Source organism: Anabrus simplex, chromosome 12, assembly GCF_040414725.1.
Source record: "Anabrus simplex isolate iqAnaSimp1 chromosome 12, ASM4041472v1, whole genome shotgun sequence".
NCBI lineage: Eukaryota > Metazoa > Arthropoda > Insecta > Orthoptera > Tettigoniidae > Anabrus > Anabrus simplex.
In genome coordinates this window covers 9,471,176-9,488,332 of record NC_090276.1, presented here as the reverse complement: position 1 = coordinate 9,488,332, position 17,157 = coordinate 9,471,176, and the positions used below count along the sequence as shown (strand labels likewise).

Genomic DNA, 17,157 nt, shown 5'->3' with positions numbered 1-17,157 from the left:
GGATGGATGGATGGATGGAAGCGAACTACGAATTAAGACATATTGCAATTAGATTGGCTGTTCATGGTTTTCACTTTAAGCTTTGCAAAACCAAAACATTTCATGAACCTGAATTCGGATGCATGTGTAAATTGTGCGATCGTGAATGTGATAGATACCACGTCTTAAAATGTCCAAATAGAGGGAAATCGTTGATTAAGTTCTGTTAAGAAGAATGAGACTTGTGTGGCTTGGAAATATTAAAATTAATGTACTTAGTTACATCAAATACTGTATTTGGTTACATGGCCATTTTGCTGTAATAAAACTATTATAACACATCGATATAATGGAATACGACTTAAACATCTCGATATACAACTTGCTCGTATAATCGAGTAGCGTATACGATTCCAACCAACGCCACCTGAAGCTGGTGAAGTCACTATCAGCAAATACAGTAGAGATCCGCAGAGATCAATACGCGTCACTGAGCGATATATCGAGGGACGGCTACTGGAGCTCACTCTAGCGGATAGACCTGAGAACTACTGATTCTCTCATAAGAGCATGTGTATTTTTGTGTGTAATTTTTGGTGTTATTTATGCGTTTTCAGGGAGTTGACATAAATAAATAGTAGTGTGTGTCATCCCATGATATCTCCTCTCAACATGAGGGGAAAGGTATGTGCTGTGTTTGGCTGCAGTAATTACGACGTAGAGAAAAATGCGCGGTCGTTCTTCAGGTTCCCTCGTGACAAGAACATTGTTGTATTGTATTGTATTTTATTTCGTCCAACTGATCATACAGTGATATGGGACACGTCGATAATCATATTTACAGTAACAAAGGATAAAACAGTAATATACATGCCATTATAAATAAAGAGATACACTGACTGACAGAGCAAATGCAACACCAAAAAGGAGTGGTCAGAACTGTATGCCAATTGCAGGGTAGACTGACGTCACTGAGGTATGCTCATGATGTGAAATGCGCCGCTGTGCTGCGCACGTAGCGAACGATAAATGGGACACGGCGTTGGCGAATGGCCCACTTCGTACCGTGATTTCTCAGCCGACAGTCATTGTAGAACGTGTTGTCGTGTGCCACAGGACACGTGTATAGCTAAGAATGCCAGGCCGCCGTCAACGGAGGCATTTCCAGCAGACAGACGACTTTACGAGGGGTATGGTGATCGGGCTGAGAAGGGCAGGTTGGTCGCTTCGTCAAATCGCAGCCGATACCCATAGGGATGTGTCCACGGTGCAGCGCCTGTGGCGAAGATGGTTGGCGCAGGGACATGTGGCACGTGCGAGGGGTCCAGGCGCAGCCCGAGTGACGTCAGCACGCGAGGATCGGCGCATCCGCCGCCAAGCGGTGGCAGCCCCGCACGCCACGTCAACCGCCATTCTTCAGCATGTGCAAGACACCCTGGCTGTTCCAATATCGACCAGAACAATTTCCCGTCGATTGGTTGAAGGAGGCCTGCACTCCCGGCGTCCGCTCAGAAGACTACCATTGACTCCACAGCATAGACGTGCACGCCTGGCATGGTGCCGGGCTAGAGTGACTTGGATGAGGGAATGGCGGAACGTCGTGTTCTCCGATGAGTCGCGCTTCTGTTCTGTCAGTGATAGTCACCGCAGACGAGTGTGGCGTCGGCGTGGAGAAAGGTCAAATCCGGCAGTAATTGTGGAGCGCCCTACCGCTAGACAACGTGGCATCATGGTTTAGGGCGCTATTGCGTATGATTCCACGTCACCTCTAGTGCGTATTCAAGGCACGTTAAATGCCCACCGCAACGTGCAGCATGTGCTGCGGCTGGTGGCACTCCCGTACCTTCAGGGGCTGCCCAATGCTCTGTTTCAGCAGGATAATGCCTGCCCACACACTGCTCGCATCTCCCAACAGGCTCTACGAGGTGTAAGGTGTACAGATGCTTCCGTGGCCAGCGTACTCTCCGGATCTCTCACCAATCGAACACGTGTGGGATCTCATTGGACGCCGTTTGCAAACTCTGCCCCAGCCTCGTACGGACGACCAACTGTGGCAAATGGTTGACAGAGAATGGAGAACCATGCCTCAGGACACTATCTGCACTCTTATTGACTCTGTACCTCGACGTGTTTCTGCGTGCATCGCCGCTCGCGGTGGTCCTACATCCTACTGAGTCGATGCCGTGCGCATTGTGTAACCTGCATATCGGTTTGAAATAAACATCAATTATTCATCCGTGCCGTCTCTGTTTTTTCCCCAACTTTCATCCCTTTCGAACCACTCCTCCTTGGTGTTGCATTGTCAATGTCAGTCAGTGTATATACAATGTGGTAAAGAGGCACAGATTAAAAAAAAAAAAGTGATACATAAGTTAATTTTCAAGAGCTAAGTATTCTTCAATAGAATAAAAATAATGGTTAGAAACAAATTTGAATAATTCTTTCTTAAATTTTGAACATGGTTTTATCTGCTTAATGTAGTCTGGTAATTTATTAAATAAATGTACTCCTGCATAACTCAAACTTGATTCATATAGCTTAGTTTTGTGTGGTTCTATGTGCAGACTGTGTTTATTTCTAGTATTATACCTATGTACATCAGAGTTTATGGTGTAGCTGTTTACATTCTCCTTCATATATACAAGTGTATGGAAAATATAAAGGCTAGGCAATGGTAAAATAAAATAAAGTTTAAAGTATTTCTTGCAGCTTGTCCTCCTACCGACACCGGCCATTCCTCTAATTATTTTCTTTTGTAACTTAAAGATGACTTCGCTATATCGTGAATTCCCCCAGTAAATGATTCCATAGGTTAGTATGGGATGGACATATGCAAAGTACATAATTTGGCAAGCCTTTAAATTAAAACTATTTTTCAAAGATATTATCATGAAATAAATTCTACTAAGCTTTTTCCCTATAAACTCTGTATGTTTATCCCAGGTTAATGATTCATCCATCCACAAGCCAAGAAACTTTGTTGATGATGAGTACTCAATTATGGTCTCTCCAAATGATATTGGACTAACTTCCATATTTAAATTAATCTTATGGTGAAATCTAATCACAGAAGTTTTCTGTTTACTTAAAATTAATTTATTATCTTCAAGCCAGCTCAGGATATTACTCACTATATTGCCTGCCTTCAATTCTAACCCTTCAGAACTTTCATCAGCTACAAAAACAGTAATATCATCTGCAAACAAAGTTAATTGCACTCCTTGAATATCATCAACAATTTGGACGATATCATTAATAAATACTAAAAATAATAATGGTCCTAAAACTGACCCCTGTGGAACACCATGATCTATGTTTCTGGCACAGGAATACACATTCTTAATTACATTTTTGCTCAAATCAGTACCGGTATATGATATTTCAACAATCTGTCTTCTATCCCCTAAAAATGAAATGAACCAGTCATAGGCCATTCCCCGAACTCCATACATGTATAACTTTTCTAAAAGCAAGCTGTGGTCAATTATATCAAAAGCTTTTGTTAAGTCCAAGAAAATACCTAAACATGCACCCTTCCCATCTAGTGTGTCATATATCCGTTCAATAAAGTTAATGAATGCTGTGGTAGTTGATCTATTTTTACGAAAGCATGTAAGTAATATTGTGTTTGCATATATATTCTTCCAGTGACAGAGATTTTTATAGTACTTCATAATCTTCTGACCTGCTCGACCTATATTTTAACTGGCTTAAAATGTAATACGCATATTTTATTGTATAGTGCAGCAGTTAACCTTCAATACCGATGTGTTGTTGTAGGTGTGATCTGTGGGTTTTGAAATATCACAAAAGTGATTTGGATAAGGTGTACAAGAAAGAAGGGACGTTACGCTTATATAAGAGTTATAAGATCTGTTCAGATCATTTCCAGGCCAGCGTCTTTAAAAATCCTCGACTATACAACCAAGGGTATGTTACATTTTTACTCTAATTGTACGTAAATATTCCTCAAAGCATCACTATCGACAACATTTTCATACTTTTCTTTCTTTGATCCCTCTTCTCAGATTAAAGCCGGGATTTTATAGATTATCTTTCTGTTAGTAGGCTTCATGTTAAGAGGAAAATTGTCCAGCTATTAAATGTTAACTCGCCGGGCTGAGTGGCTCAGACGGTTAAGGCGCTGGCCTTCTGACCCCAACTTGGCAGGTTCGATCCTGGCTCAGTCCGGTGGTATTTGAAGGTGCTCAAATACGTCAGCCTCGTGTCGGTAGATTTATTGGCACGTAAAAGAACTCCTGCGCGACTAAATTCCGGCACCTTGGCGTCTCCGAAGACCGTAAAAGAGTAGTTAGTGGGACGTAAAACAAAAAAATTATTATTATTATTATTATTAGTAGTAGTAGTAGTAGTAGTAGTAGTAGTAGTAGTAGTAGTAGTATTGCCAACCGGGGTAATTCTGGGACAAAAATGAAAACTTTCAATTTCTAGGGCACTAAATCTCAAAGTAGAAAGTTGGCATTATGTTAAATTAATGTAATTTGGTACCCACAGTTCATTTCCAAGAAGAAATTTTATTAAATCTTACAACTGTTTAGCAATTCCACAAAAACTGTGTCCCAAAATTATCCCATGGTTTGGAGTAATGTTGGGACAAGCATGGGGCAAAAGAGGGACACAGTGATAATTCAATGAGAGGCAATAGTGGGATAGAGTGTATTCATATTATGTGACTAATTAAAATAAAAATTAGCCCAATATTATGCTGTTTTTCGTTAGTTAAAAAACAGGTTTGTTAACTGGTAAAAATTACTTGATACTTAAAGCAAGAATAATCACTTTTATTTCCCACCAAAATACATAACACTTGGGATAAAAAATGACCACTGTACATACATATTACCCAATTAAAATTTTGGCAAAAATTTATATTTAATATATCTGAAATAAGCAAAAACATCACTCGATATACACACACACGCCACAGGTACATAATAAAATATATGTTTGGAAAAACGAATAGGCTACTGCTACAGTCTACAATATGTCAAAGTAGCCTAATCCAATGACCTAGACCCTATATTTTTTCTCCATTACATCTATGGACTCGGAAAATTTATTACGGATCCGATCCCCAATACAAACAAATTTAGGTTGTGGCAGTTTCTTTATAATATTCACATGGCTAATTAAAGTCACATCATCTTCATCTGGCCTGAATACCATATTTTGTTTGTCTGCACACTTTTAAACACATCACTTCAGAATCATTATCATCAATTACATTTTGTATAACACACACATACCTGTATTCACTGATTTTTGCTTCCTGGCTACTTCAAATTTCACCAAAACAAAATCTGACTGGTGTAAACCTAAAATACCTAATTTTGCACCTGATGTCTCCTTTTCACTGATTAAGTTACAGCTGTCTTCAGAATCACTTGATATTACAAACTCATCACTGCTTTCGCTGCTTTCCAATTCTTCCATGTCTTCCTCACTCTTTCACCTTAAAGTTTTAGGTTTTGGTCTAGCCTTCTCTTTTCCTGGTTTAGTCAATTTCTGTTTACTACATGGTGTCGTATTTATTATGTCTAAAAATTCTTCTGTTTTAAAACAAAAGTAACCTAAAAGAAGGTCCAACAACTGTCCCACAATTGCCCCGGAAATGAAAATAAGAATTTCTTTCTTAATATTGATCATACAAATACTTAGCTTTAGAGACAGTTTCTGCAATGCTTTCTTTAGATGTGGGTTAAAAATAATTACTTGTATCAACATCAGTTTTTTCAAAAATTATAAATATTTCTTACCAGAAACCAAATTTTTTAATGCTGAAAATGATTGTAAATTTTTCGTTATTTTTCCTGCTCGTCACATGGTAATTTTTTGTAATTTAGTTATTGCCTGCCATTCAATAAACTCAAAATAATGTATTGCCACTAATAAAGCTTACAGATAATTTACTTGTAAGGAGATATGATGATGTCCCTCTTTTACCCCAACATTTTGCTGTCCCACATTTGCCCCAGTTGACCCTATTATTATTATTATTATTATTATTATTATTATTATTATTATTATTATTATTATTATTATTATTATTATTATTATTATTATTATTATTATTATTATTATTATTATTATTATTATTATTATTATTATTATTATTATTATTATTATTATTATTATTATTATTATTATTATTATTATTATTATTATTATTATTATTATTATTATTATTATTATTATTATTATTATTATTATTATTATTATTATTATTATTATTATTATTATTATTATTATTATTATTATTATTATTATTATTATTATTATTATTATTATTATTATTATTATTATTATTATTATTATTATTATTATTATTATTATTATTATTATTATTATTATTATTATTATTATTATTATTATTATTATTATTATTATTATTATTATTATTATTATTATTATTATTATTATTATTATTATTATTATTATTATTATTATTATTATTATTATTATTATTATTATTATTATTATTATTATTATTATTATTATTATTATTATTATTATTATTATTATTATTATTATTATTATTATTATTATTATTATTATTATTATTATTATTATTATTATTATTATTATTATTATTATTATTATTATTATTATTATTATTATTATTATTATTATTATTATTATTATTATTATTATTATTATTATTATTATTATTATTATTATTATTATTATTATTATGCGCATAATGAGAGATTACTTCAAAGATCGCACTCTGTTGTATGATACGGAAGATGGAGAAAAGACAAAACGCCTGACGGCTGGTGCAGCGCAGGGATCGATCCTTGGTCCAGATCTTTGGAACATAATGTATGATGGCTTGTTACGTTTGGAGATGCCAGAGGACACGAAGCTTGTGGGCTACGCCGATGATGTGGCCGCCTTGATAGTAGCTCGTAATGTTGAAATGGCTCAAATCAAACTGAACCAGGTGATGCGGCGCATAAAAGAATGGATGATGAACCACAGTCTAACATTAGCCGAACACAAAACGGAGATAGTTCTTCTGACGAGGAAAAGGATCGAAACTCTTGTACCAATGACTGTTGGAGAGTTAGTGATTGAAACATCTGCGAGCACAAAATATCTAGGAGTGACACTTGACTCCAAGCTCACATTCTGGAATCATATTCAGAGAACGACAGACAAGGCAGTAAAATACATGACTGCACTTAGCAGACTAATGGGAAATATTAAAGGTCCGAAATCCAGCAAACGACGTCTTCTCATGTCGACGGTTCAGTCAGTGCTCTTATATGGCTCTGAAATCTGGGCTGAATCCTTGAGATTCGCTTGGTATCGGAGAAGGATAGCTGCCGTACAACGGAGAGCGGCTTTACGTATTGCATGCGCATACCGCACGGTCTCCGAGCCTGCAATCCTCACGGTGGCAGCAATAGCCCCAATAGACCTACTTGCATTGGAGCGCCATGAAATCTGGCGAACCCAAGGAGAGCTGGGAAAGAAATGTGCAAAGAAGCGTGCCTTCAGTCAACGGATGAGGCGATGGCAACTCAGATGGGAAAGTGACCCTCGAGGCAAATGGACCAAGCGATTGATACCACGCTTGGATATCTGGGTTGAAAGGGCCCATGGTGAAGTAAATTACTACCTCACGCAGCTTCTAACAGGGCATGGATATTTCCGGAAATTCCTGCATAAAGTGGGCAGAGCGAATGACGCAGCATGCATATACTGTGATGACATTGATGATGTATTTCACACCTTTTTTGTATGCGGCCATTGGACGATTCAGAGAAGATGTGTGGAAACTGAACTAGGAGAATTGACAGCAGATAATATTATTTCGGTGATGCTGCGAAACCAGGAATCCTGGGATCGCGTGGCAGTGTACGTGGAGAATGTCCTTCGTCAGAAGAAGAAGGATTTGGAAGCATACGAACGATTGTAAAGGAGAAATGAAGAAAGAAGACGTCTGAAAGACAAGGCACGATATCACCCTGAAGTAATGCGAGAGCGGTTCCGGGGTGATGATACACATCGTGGGAAAAGGGTGTGTGGTTTTTAGTGGGTAAGAATCCCACACACTTGTGGAGTGCGGACCCTTCACAAGTGTCTTTTTGAAGATTTTCCACAATCCCTCGTAAAAAAAAAAAAAAAAAATTATTATTATTATTATTATTATTATTATTATTATTATTATTATTATTATTATTATTATTATTATTATTATTATTATTATTATTATTATTAAATGTTAATTCATTGCATCATATGTGTAAGGAATGTGCCGATATTGTTATTGACAAGTGTCTTAATGTGATGATACAATGTTTTTAAATGAGAAAAAAGACAAATCCAACCGTAAGAGTTCAGGCAGGAATTCTAAAGCTAAAAAAAGTAATGCATAAATGAAAGATCAAGCCATTTCACAGCAGCCCATTTCATATCTTGTTTACGTGTCTAATTTCAGTCTTTGAATAATAACCTTTTAAATAATTCTTCATTCATTTATCCAGATTTGCTTTAGCAACTTCGTAGTTAATATCTCATTAACACTTTCTTTCTAGACGTAATTTATTTATCCATTTCCGTATATACATTTCCATTGATATTTGAATTTAGCGTGATTTGTTCAGGTCAAGTCACTAGGAGCGCCACCGTCAAATTGTCTCCCATTTTAGCAAGGCGAAATCCGTAAGTGTCGCGTATTATCTCTACTGTATTTGCTATCAGCTATAAGCACAAAGCTTAATATGACAGTGGAGATTCCTGCGAGAAACTGGCGACATCACTTCTGCGTTCCATCTAGCTGTTTGAGAGGCTAACTACTCTTGCTACTGCTGTCAGCTGTGTATGCCAGAAGTGTCTTATTAAATACAAATTTTGTACTTCAGATAGAAGCAGGACCGGACGTAGCCGAGCTGCTCCGAGTGGCTGCACATTGTCAGGCGCTAGACACAAGTATAGTTTTGTGCTTGTGATGAATTGCAATTTTGTGACATTGTCCCCATATTGTGCTGAAAGTCTTCTATGAATTTCTACTCCTGGTACACCCTCAGACCACAAAAAACAGATTACGGAACGCTGTCCTTCCTTGGTGCAAACAGCGAGCGGCGCGGCCATCTTTACATCTCAACAGCGCAAGCTGTACTGATCTGATAACGCTGAAATCTACTGGAGATGTAGACAACAGTGCCATCTAGCGGCTGGTGAGCACACATCATCATAGAGCCAAGCTGAAGACAATTAGAACAAAATTGCAGATACATACTGACTTGCCTACGTATATAATAAATGCATAACACTTATTGTGAAACCCAGTTTTAATTTTACAATGAACATAACACCATGGTATTCACTAACTTGATAAGAAACCTTTGTGTAGTAATCGTAAATAGATGGGACAAAAGAAAAAATCATCAGAATTTGAACACAGGACGCAAAAGTATGAAGCTGTGATAATAGCCGCTGCACAACTGCATCAGTTGAACTTGTTACGCTCTAAAAGGCAAATAGATAATGACGGAAACTTCAACAGTCATTTTCTCGGAAATGGTCCAGTGTCTATGGTTAAGGCGAAACATGTGTTCGCTTTTTTCGACCCCCCCCCCACCCCCCCCCCCTCCTTTACTGAGCAAAGTTCCTGGGAAATTGTGTTGTATTACACTTCACAGGTTCCCCTCATAAGAAGCAAGACACATTTCTTCCAGTGGAGTGTTATCTGCAAACGCGCCCATAACCCTGGCAGGAATTCTTCGCTGGATAAAGACGTATAAACTTGTTGCATCATAATGTCCTATGTCCTGAATGTTTGTTGCTGGTATTGGAGCTTTCCTCTCATACCACATGAAATATTGACAGATCTTCAATCTTGATGTGGTACGAGAAGGAAGCTGGACAGACAATGAGATTGTTCAGCCTTCAAGAACTGTAAGCTTTCCATCTCTTCCAGGTAGCGCACGTTGACGCTCGTGACGATAACGGCTGGACGGCCCTATTCCACGCCGTCGACATGGAGCAGGAACAGAGCATGCAGTGGCTTATTACTTACGGAGCCAATGTCAATGCAATGTAAGACTTATCTTCACTTTATTCTTCCTGTATATACTTGTCCTTGTGATATAGACGTTCCATTATTAAAAGGCTTGTAGCATTTCAGACATTCATACTTATAAAATATCAAAACCATCTTAGTAAACAGTGCTGATGATAGGTTTCTTTTTTTTTTTTTTTTTGGTTCGGTTTGGCCTACTAGGGACCACGGGACTCGTCTTAACTCTTAGCTATGATTTCTGCTTTTTCCTGGCCCAGTTATGCTTTCATTTTCTCGCTGTGTGCCTGCTTCCTTCCATCCGTCCACTTAGGTCTGGTGGTCCCTGTACTCTTTTTGCTTGTGAGGGACAGTGGGAAGACTCCTTGCAGGATGGCCTGCCGGTACTGAGATCGGTTCTCTATGGTCTCTAATGGGATCTGTAGTTCCTCTAGGTCTGATTTTACCGAGGTGACCCACTTGGTCTTGGAAGCCTTTCTGTCACTGTGAGGATTCTGTTGGTGAGCCTGAAGGGTTTCAGGCAGTTCATGTGCCCGTAGAAAGTCAGTCGCCTTTTCCTCATAAATGAGAGTAGTTGTTGTTGTTATTATTATTATTATTATTATTATTATTATTATTATTATTATTATTATTATTATTGTTGTTGTTGTTGTTGTTATCAATCACGAACAGTCGTATCAGCAGACTCCATAATCGATTTTCGGACTCTTAAGATCCATCATCAGTGTTAAAATTATTTAAAACATTTAAGTCCATCTTTAGGATGTTGAATTTTAATCTTTTACCTGTATATCTCTTGGATTTCTCAATCTTTTAGTTTCCAGCATTTGATTTTTGCCTGTCTTTTTCCTCCATATTTACCCCTTCTGAATTTCATCAATGTCCCCACCAATAGTCTGTCGTCACCATCAAGATTAATGCTTGGTATCACTTTCATGTCTGTCAAGCATATTCTGATGTATATAATCAATTATGGATTTCTGTTGCAAGTTCCAACTGTATCTGGTAAACTTGTGACTATCTCTTTTCTTATACCATCCAATACTACTGATCCATATATTTCTCAGACACATGTCGAATAACATCTCCCCTTCATCATTTCTGTGATCTTCTCCGTGGCTTCCTATAACTGTTTCATATCCTCCTCTGTCATTACCAACTCTAGCATTGAAGTCTCCTATAATCAGTCTTGTTAGACGTTACAGCATCCTCCAGTTTAGGGATGAACTCTTCCTCTTCATCTATTTCACAATATATTTGGGGAGCATAAACCTGGATTATATCGAGTATATTTCCTTCCATCATTAACTGAACTTCAATTATTCTGTCGCAAACAAGTACACATCGAGTACTTTGTTGGCCAGTTCTTTAGCCACTATTGTTGCAACATCATTTCTTCTTTTGTTTCTTTCTCACCACTACATTTTATATCCCCTCTGCAGCATCTTACTATCGCTCCCTTTTTTCTTCTTATTTCACTTGGTCCCATTATCGGTATGTTTCTCTCTGTCATTATGCATGTGATTTCTTGAATTCTCGCATCCTTTTCTAAGGATACTACATTAATAGTCCCAATTCTTATATTTTTGTTTCAACAGATTTGTCTATCAACGGTGCCATTTTGGCCGTCATACCTGACAGATCTACACGAAGGCTTTGCCACTTTTGGTATTGGTTTTACATTTGATCCGAGGCTCGTTTGATTGTTGAAAGCGATGTTAATACGCTACCACTGGCTTGTTGGGCCTACCGTGGATCTTTGCATTAATATTTTGTTATGCACTAGTTGGTCGGTGCCTGACATGTTTATGGTTTACCCGCCAGTACTCGGGAGGCTAATTGCAGTGGTTACCGTCTGGGCGATGTGGTCGCCACATCCCTACAGCTGCAGGCAAGAAGAAGAATAATGCATGGAGAGAATGGTTCAGAAACAGAACGGAACATAACAGACACAAATGGAAACGACCAAGCAGAGCAGCAAGGAAAGTTACAGCATTGGCTAAAAAGATGTCCGGGGAAAAATGTACGAAAGAGATAGAAGAGAATTATAAGAATGAAAAGAAAATATACTACTTATTAGGTAACAGAAGGAAGCAAAAAGGAAATACATCAAAAGTCATCAACAAAAATGGAAAACCTGTGTGGAAAGAAAAAGAAGTTTTGAAAGTACGGAAAGAATACGTCCAGAATCGATATGAAGGACAAAATGAAACAAATGAACCCAATTAAATGGATGAAAATAAAATAAATATCACCATTACAGTGGAAGGGACGAATAAATGATCAGATGAAATGGGAAGAGATCTACAAATGTCGGATATAGAAAAAGCTGTATTAGAAATGAAAAATAGCAAAGCTCCTGGAATAGATGACATCACAGTGGAAATGATGAAAGCTGCAGGACCTATTGGAATGCAGTGGCTGTATAGAATAATGAAGATAGTATGGACTGACGCAGAAATTCCTGATGATTGGACAAGGGCAGTTATTGTACCTATTTTTAAAAAAGGTAATGAGGCACTTTGTGAGAACTACAGTGGAATAGCATTACTGTGTCATTGCATGAAGATTTATGAAAAGATAACCGTACTAAAATTAAAAACAAGATAGATTCACAATTAAGAGATGGACAACAAGGATTTAGACCTGGAAGATCAACAATGCATGCCATATTTAAAGCTAGAGAAATAGTAGAAAAGAAAATGGAATATAGGAAAGACATCACAGTTGCATTCATAGATATACAAAAGGCTTATGACAAGATTAGAAGAGGAGACATGGTAAGGGCTGAATAGAATGGAACAGTCAAGAGAAATGCAATTGAAACTTAGGAACATGTGTAACAAATGTCTGAACTGTGTTATAATAGATGGCAAAAAATCAGAATGGTTTAGAACAGACAGAGGAGTTCGACAAGGAAGTGTACGTTCACCAGTGCTTTTTAATATAGTGATGGACAACATTATGAGGAAAGGGTCAACAGCAACTGATATGAGTTCTAGCATATGCAGATGATTGTAATGATGTGGAAAGAAAATGAACAACTAAATGCGTGGCAGAGGGCAATTGAAGAAGCAGGCATGTAAATAAGTTTAACGAAAAGTGAGGTAATGAAAATCAGTAGAGAAAACAAAACTATGAAGGATGTTCAGTGTAATGGAAAAATTCTTAAAGTAGTAGATGCTTTTAAATACTTAACTCGAAAAGGAAACATCAAGGTAGAAATTTTGGAGAGGATAGGAAATTGCTCAATTTTATTACTGTGTATTGGACATAATTAGAAATTGGAAAGTACCTACCAAAGAAAAAATGATTATATATAAATCATATTATTTGTCAATATTGACTTATGGATCATAATATTGGACTTGGACAAAAAAAATCTGAGTAGATTACGAGCAACGGAGATCCGCTTTCTGCGAGGGATCTTGGGTAAAACAAGGAGGGACAAGATAAGAAATGAAGCATACAAAACACTCTACAGATCAACCCTATAAAAGAAACTATGGAGAGAAATAGACTGAAATGGTTTGGCCACTTCAAAAGAATGGGACAAGAAAGATTACCAAGAAGAGCTCTGGAATGGACAGAATCTGGAAGACCAATTAGAAGACCACGAACAAGATGGAGGGATCACGTTGAAGATGACGTAAATCGGAGAGGATTACAATGGGAGATAGTGATGAATTATAGAAAGTGGGGAAAAAGAGAAGATTGGAAGAGGCTCTGTGAAGGACCTGCATAAGCAGAAACTTATCAGGAAGATGATGATTGGAGTACACCTGAGTGTATTATCAAAATGAATTAAAATAAGTTAAAATGGAGCCCTGTTGAGATCAACATAGGAAGGGCTCAATTAACAGCCTTAACACGAGCACAAGCCACATTCTTTTGTGCATTTGATGCAGCATACCGGTGTTCGTTCGAAATACTAGGCGAGCTCAGTCTTTCAGGTGATCATCATTCATGTACCGCACTTTATACACCTCCTCTTTAACAAGACCCTAGAGCACATCGTTTGGTTTGGTAAGGTCCGGGATTTGTGAAGCCACGGCATTGAGGCAGGAAAGTCTTTCTTATCCATGTCCAATCCATCGATTCTTTCAGCCATCTCTGAACACTCTGAGAATAATATTGGAGAGCACCATTGTGTTGGAATGTAATGGTATCAGCTGTTCCTCTGGCCTTTAGTTTTGGAAGCAGTCACTTGTTAAACATTTGCAGGTAGGCCCTAGTGTGCTGATTGACATAGCCAACAAAATATTATGGACCAGGCAGCTGGTTGGCTGATGGCTTTGCCCAAACCATAACATGATTTCTTGATAACATATACCTTGATTTCTTCATAAAAATATATATTTTGCCCAGAAAAACTTCATGTCTGCAAGAGCTGTGATAAATCAAACACTAACGTTATTATTTCACAATATAAAAATATTAAAGATTGCACCTGTTCAATAGTCATCTTAAACATTTTTATTTCCCCTTGTCCAGCTCCTGCCAGGTCGGGGTGTTGATGGCACTTCTCCACCATTGCCTCTCCTTCCTCCACTCGTCTTCATCTCACTGACCCGAAATTTACTCTCATTTCTTGCTGTCGAAGTCTCGAAGCAGGAAGCAGGTAGGGACCTTCTTCAGAGGCACCCCTGCCTATGTTAGTCCCAGAACACATTGACCCGGTGTGTAGCATCTGGTAAGGGTCCCAGCTCAGAGTTACGAGTGAAGACCTCAACGGAATCTACAGCGGAGAAGATGAACTTCGTAATGGTGGAGATTGCGGAACAGTACAAGTACACTATTCATCAGCAGCGTTTGTTTCCCATCAAAGGGGCAGTAGCTCTAAAATGCCTTCGGAAGTGGTGACCCCATTCTAACAATAGCCTAAAATGAGTGTTTTGATTATCCAACTAATGCCTTTTAATCTTCAAGATTAATTAGTAATCATTAGATAGTAACATATAAAAGTTTCAGATCTATTGAGCTATGAAATACACTAGAGTCCGGTTAATCCAAACTGAAATATTCAATTTTAAAAAAATTTCTCCTTATTGAAATTAAAGAACATATTATAGAATGAAGATTTACTTGCATTTTATTAGTCATATTTCACTAGAGAAACTTAATGTAAACATAATTACACATCATAAACCATCATCACCGATCGTTTATCTTTAAAAAGTCTGTTAGTTTCTTTTGCCGTAGTGATTGGAACCTACTCGAAGGTGCAGTGTTAAACCAGCGTCTCATAGACATCACATCAGTGGGCGTAGCAGCGGAGCGTTGCTTGACGTACCGTACGGCAAGTCCTAAGGCGGCCATGGCATCTGAATGTGACACTAGTTGTTCATTGTGGTCTTCTTCGTCGTCACTCTGTTCCTCATCAACTCCAGATTCTTTCTACACCATAGCTAGAATTTCTTGGTCTGTTTGTAATTGGCTTCCATCCACTCGTTAATGTAATTTTCATTGTCGTTTTCTCCTCACCAGGTTCTTAACTACCCTACTGTAATTTTATACAGCATTTTATTAACGTAACTGATAAAGAGTGGAGATTTCAAATTACAGTATGTACTGTACTGTATTGCAGAAACTATTTTCCTCAGACGCTGAGACGCTGGCCTTTTGACCCCAACTTGACAGGTTCGATCCTGGCTCAGTCCAATGGTATTTGAAGGTGCTTAAACATGTCAGCCTAGTGTAAGTAGATTTTCTGGCACGTAAAAGAACTGCGGGAGAAAATCCCGGCACCTAGGCGTCTCCGGAAACCATAAATGTAGTTAGCGGGGCGTAAAAAATTAACTTTATTATTAGAAAATATTTTCCGGTTAATCCGAAAATTTTGTAATCCGAACAGGCTTCGGTCCCAGTTAGTTCGGATTAACGAGACTACTGTATTTTTCAACTTGATGGTTAAAATATCTTTTGATAAATTCAATGTTGTTATTCTGGAACTACATGCTAGTTAAAATATGTGATCAAGACACACAGTTAAAAATGTGCTGAAGTAGTTTAAAAATGTACATCTTGTATTGCTCCATATGTTGCAAATTCATTAGTTCTAAAAGTAATTCTTATTATATTGACATTTTCCTTGATGTACTACTGTCAGTATGAGGTATAACCATGTCTGCTGCTTGATCTTCTTAACATATTGATGACCGGGTCTGTTAACCCTGATGACCAGATAGTTTGAACCTGCAAGGACAAAATTAGAGTGCTGTACTCAAACTCGTGTAATGGGAAAAGTATTCTAGATAATAATGACCTCCAACTTCTAAATTACAAACAGAATTATCTTTCAAGAAACCGCTGACTGTATCTATACCAACTGCGTATCACTCGTGCTATCTATACTCTACTTTTGTGTGTCTCAGTCACTACTGTATTCCAACACACAAGATTGTTGTCTACGATCTGACATAGAAGGACCAAAATCATTGTCAGCATCTCTCACATAATTAGAAATGTCTAATTCAGTGTCTCTAGGTACCAGTACTTCTGATAACCGGTCTGCACATAATTCATCACAAATATCCGTATCTGCTAGCAGCTGCATGTGCTACACCATGTTGACAGCTGCACTGAAACTCCACTGAAGCTTGACATTTCTGATGTTATTTTTGTTATGAAGGTTTAAGAAAAGTAGACGATGGAGTGATAGTTACCTTACACAATATTCCACGACTACAACGTTAAAAAAATTATAATTTCGTCAGCAGATTGTAGCAGTGATCAAGGAAACATGAGGTCCATAAAAGCAAGAATTCTCGAGGCCAGTCACCAGTGTGTTAATAGTGGACCGGGGCAGGGTCTTTGAAATATTGATGCAATGGGCCTAAGAATGAACATTTATTTAGTTGAAAGTGCTTTGTGCCTCATTCAGTGCCTTACAGTAAGTATGCTTCTGACAGGGAACCATCAACTGGACGCACCATTCTGATGTTGGCTGCCAAAAGTGCAAGAATCTCTGTTATCGAAAGACTGTTGAGACATGGAGCCGATCCCTACGCGACTTCTTGGTACGAGGAGACAGCATTGTCCATAGCCGAGAACAGCCAGAACCAGCCTGTAGCTGAGCTGCTGCGGAAAATAACCTGCATCTCAAGTAAGTACGGTGAAAAGTACCCAGA

General features: G+C 37.8%; 1 protein-coding gene across 2 annotated transcripts in view; it reads left to right on the top strand.

Moving 5' to 3' along the window:
• The window catches only part of LOC136884256 (ankyrin repeat and SAM domain-containing protein 3-like), a 37,482-nt gene continuing 20,325 nt past the window's right edge, over positions 1 to 17,157 (top strand). For both annotated transcript variants that reach the window (XM_068229876.1, XM_068229877.1), the window contains exons 1-3: positions 1 to 44; positions 9,929 to 10,047; positions 16,939 to 17,132. In XM_068229876.1, coding sequence (XP_068085977.1) covers positions 3 to 44; positions 9,929 to 10,047; positions 16,939 to 17,132 — 355 coding nt within the window. In that variant the 5' untranslated portion in view covers positions 1 to 2. The remainder of the gene's footprint in view (positions 45 to 9,928; positions 10,048 to 16,938; positions 17,133 to 17,157) is intronic.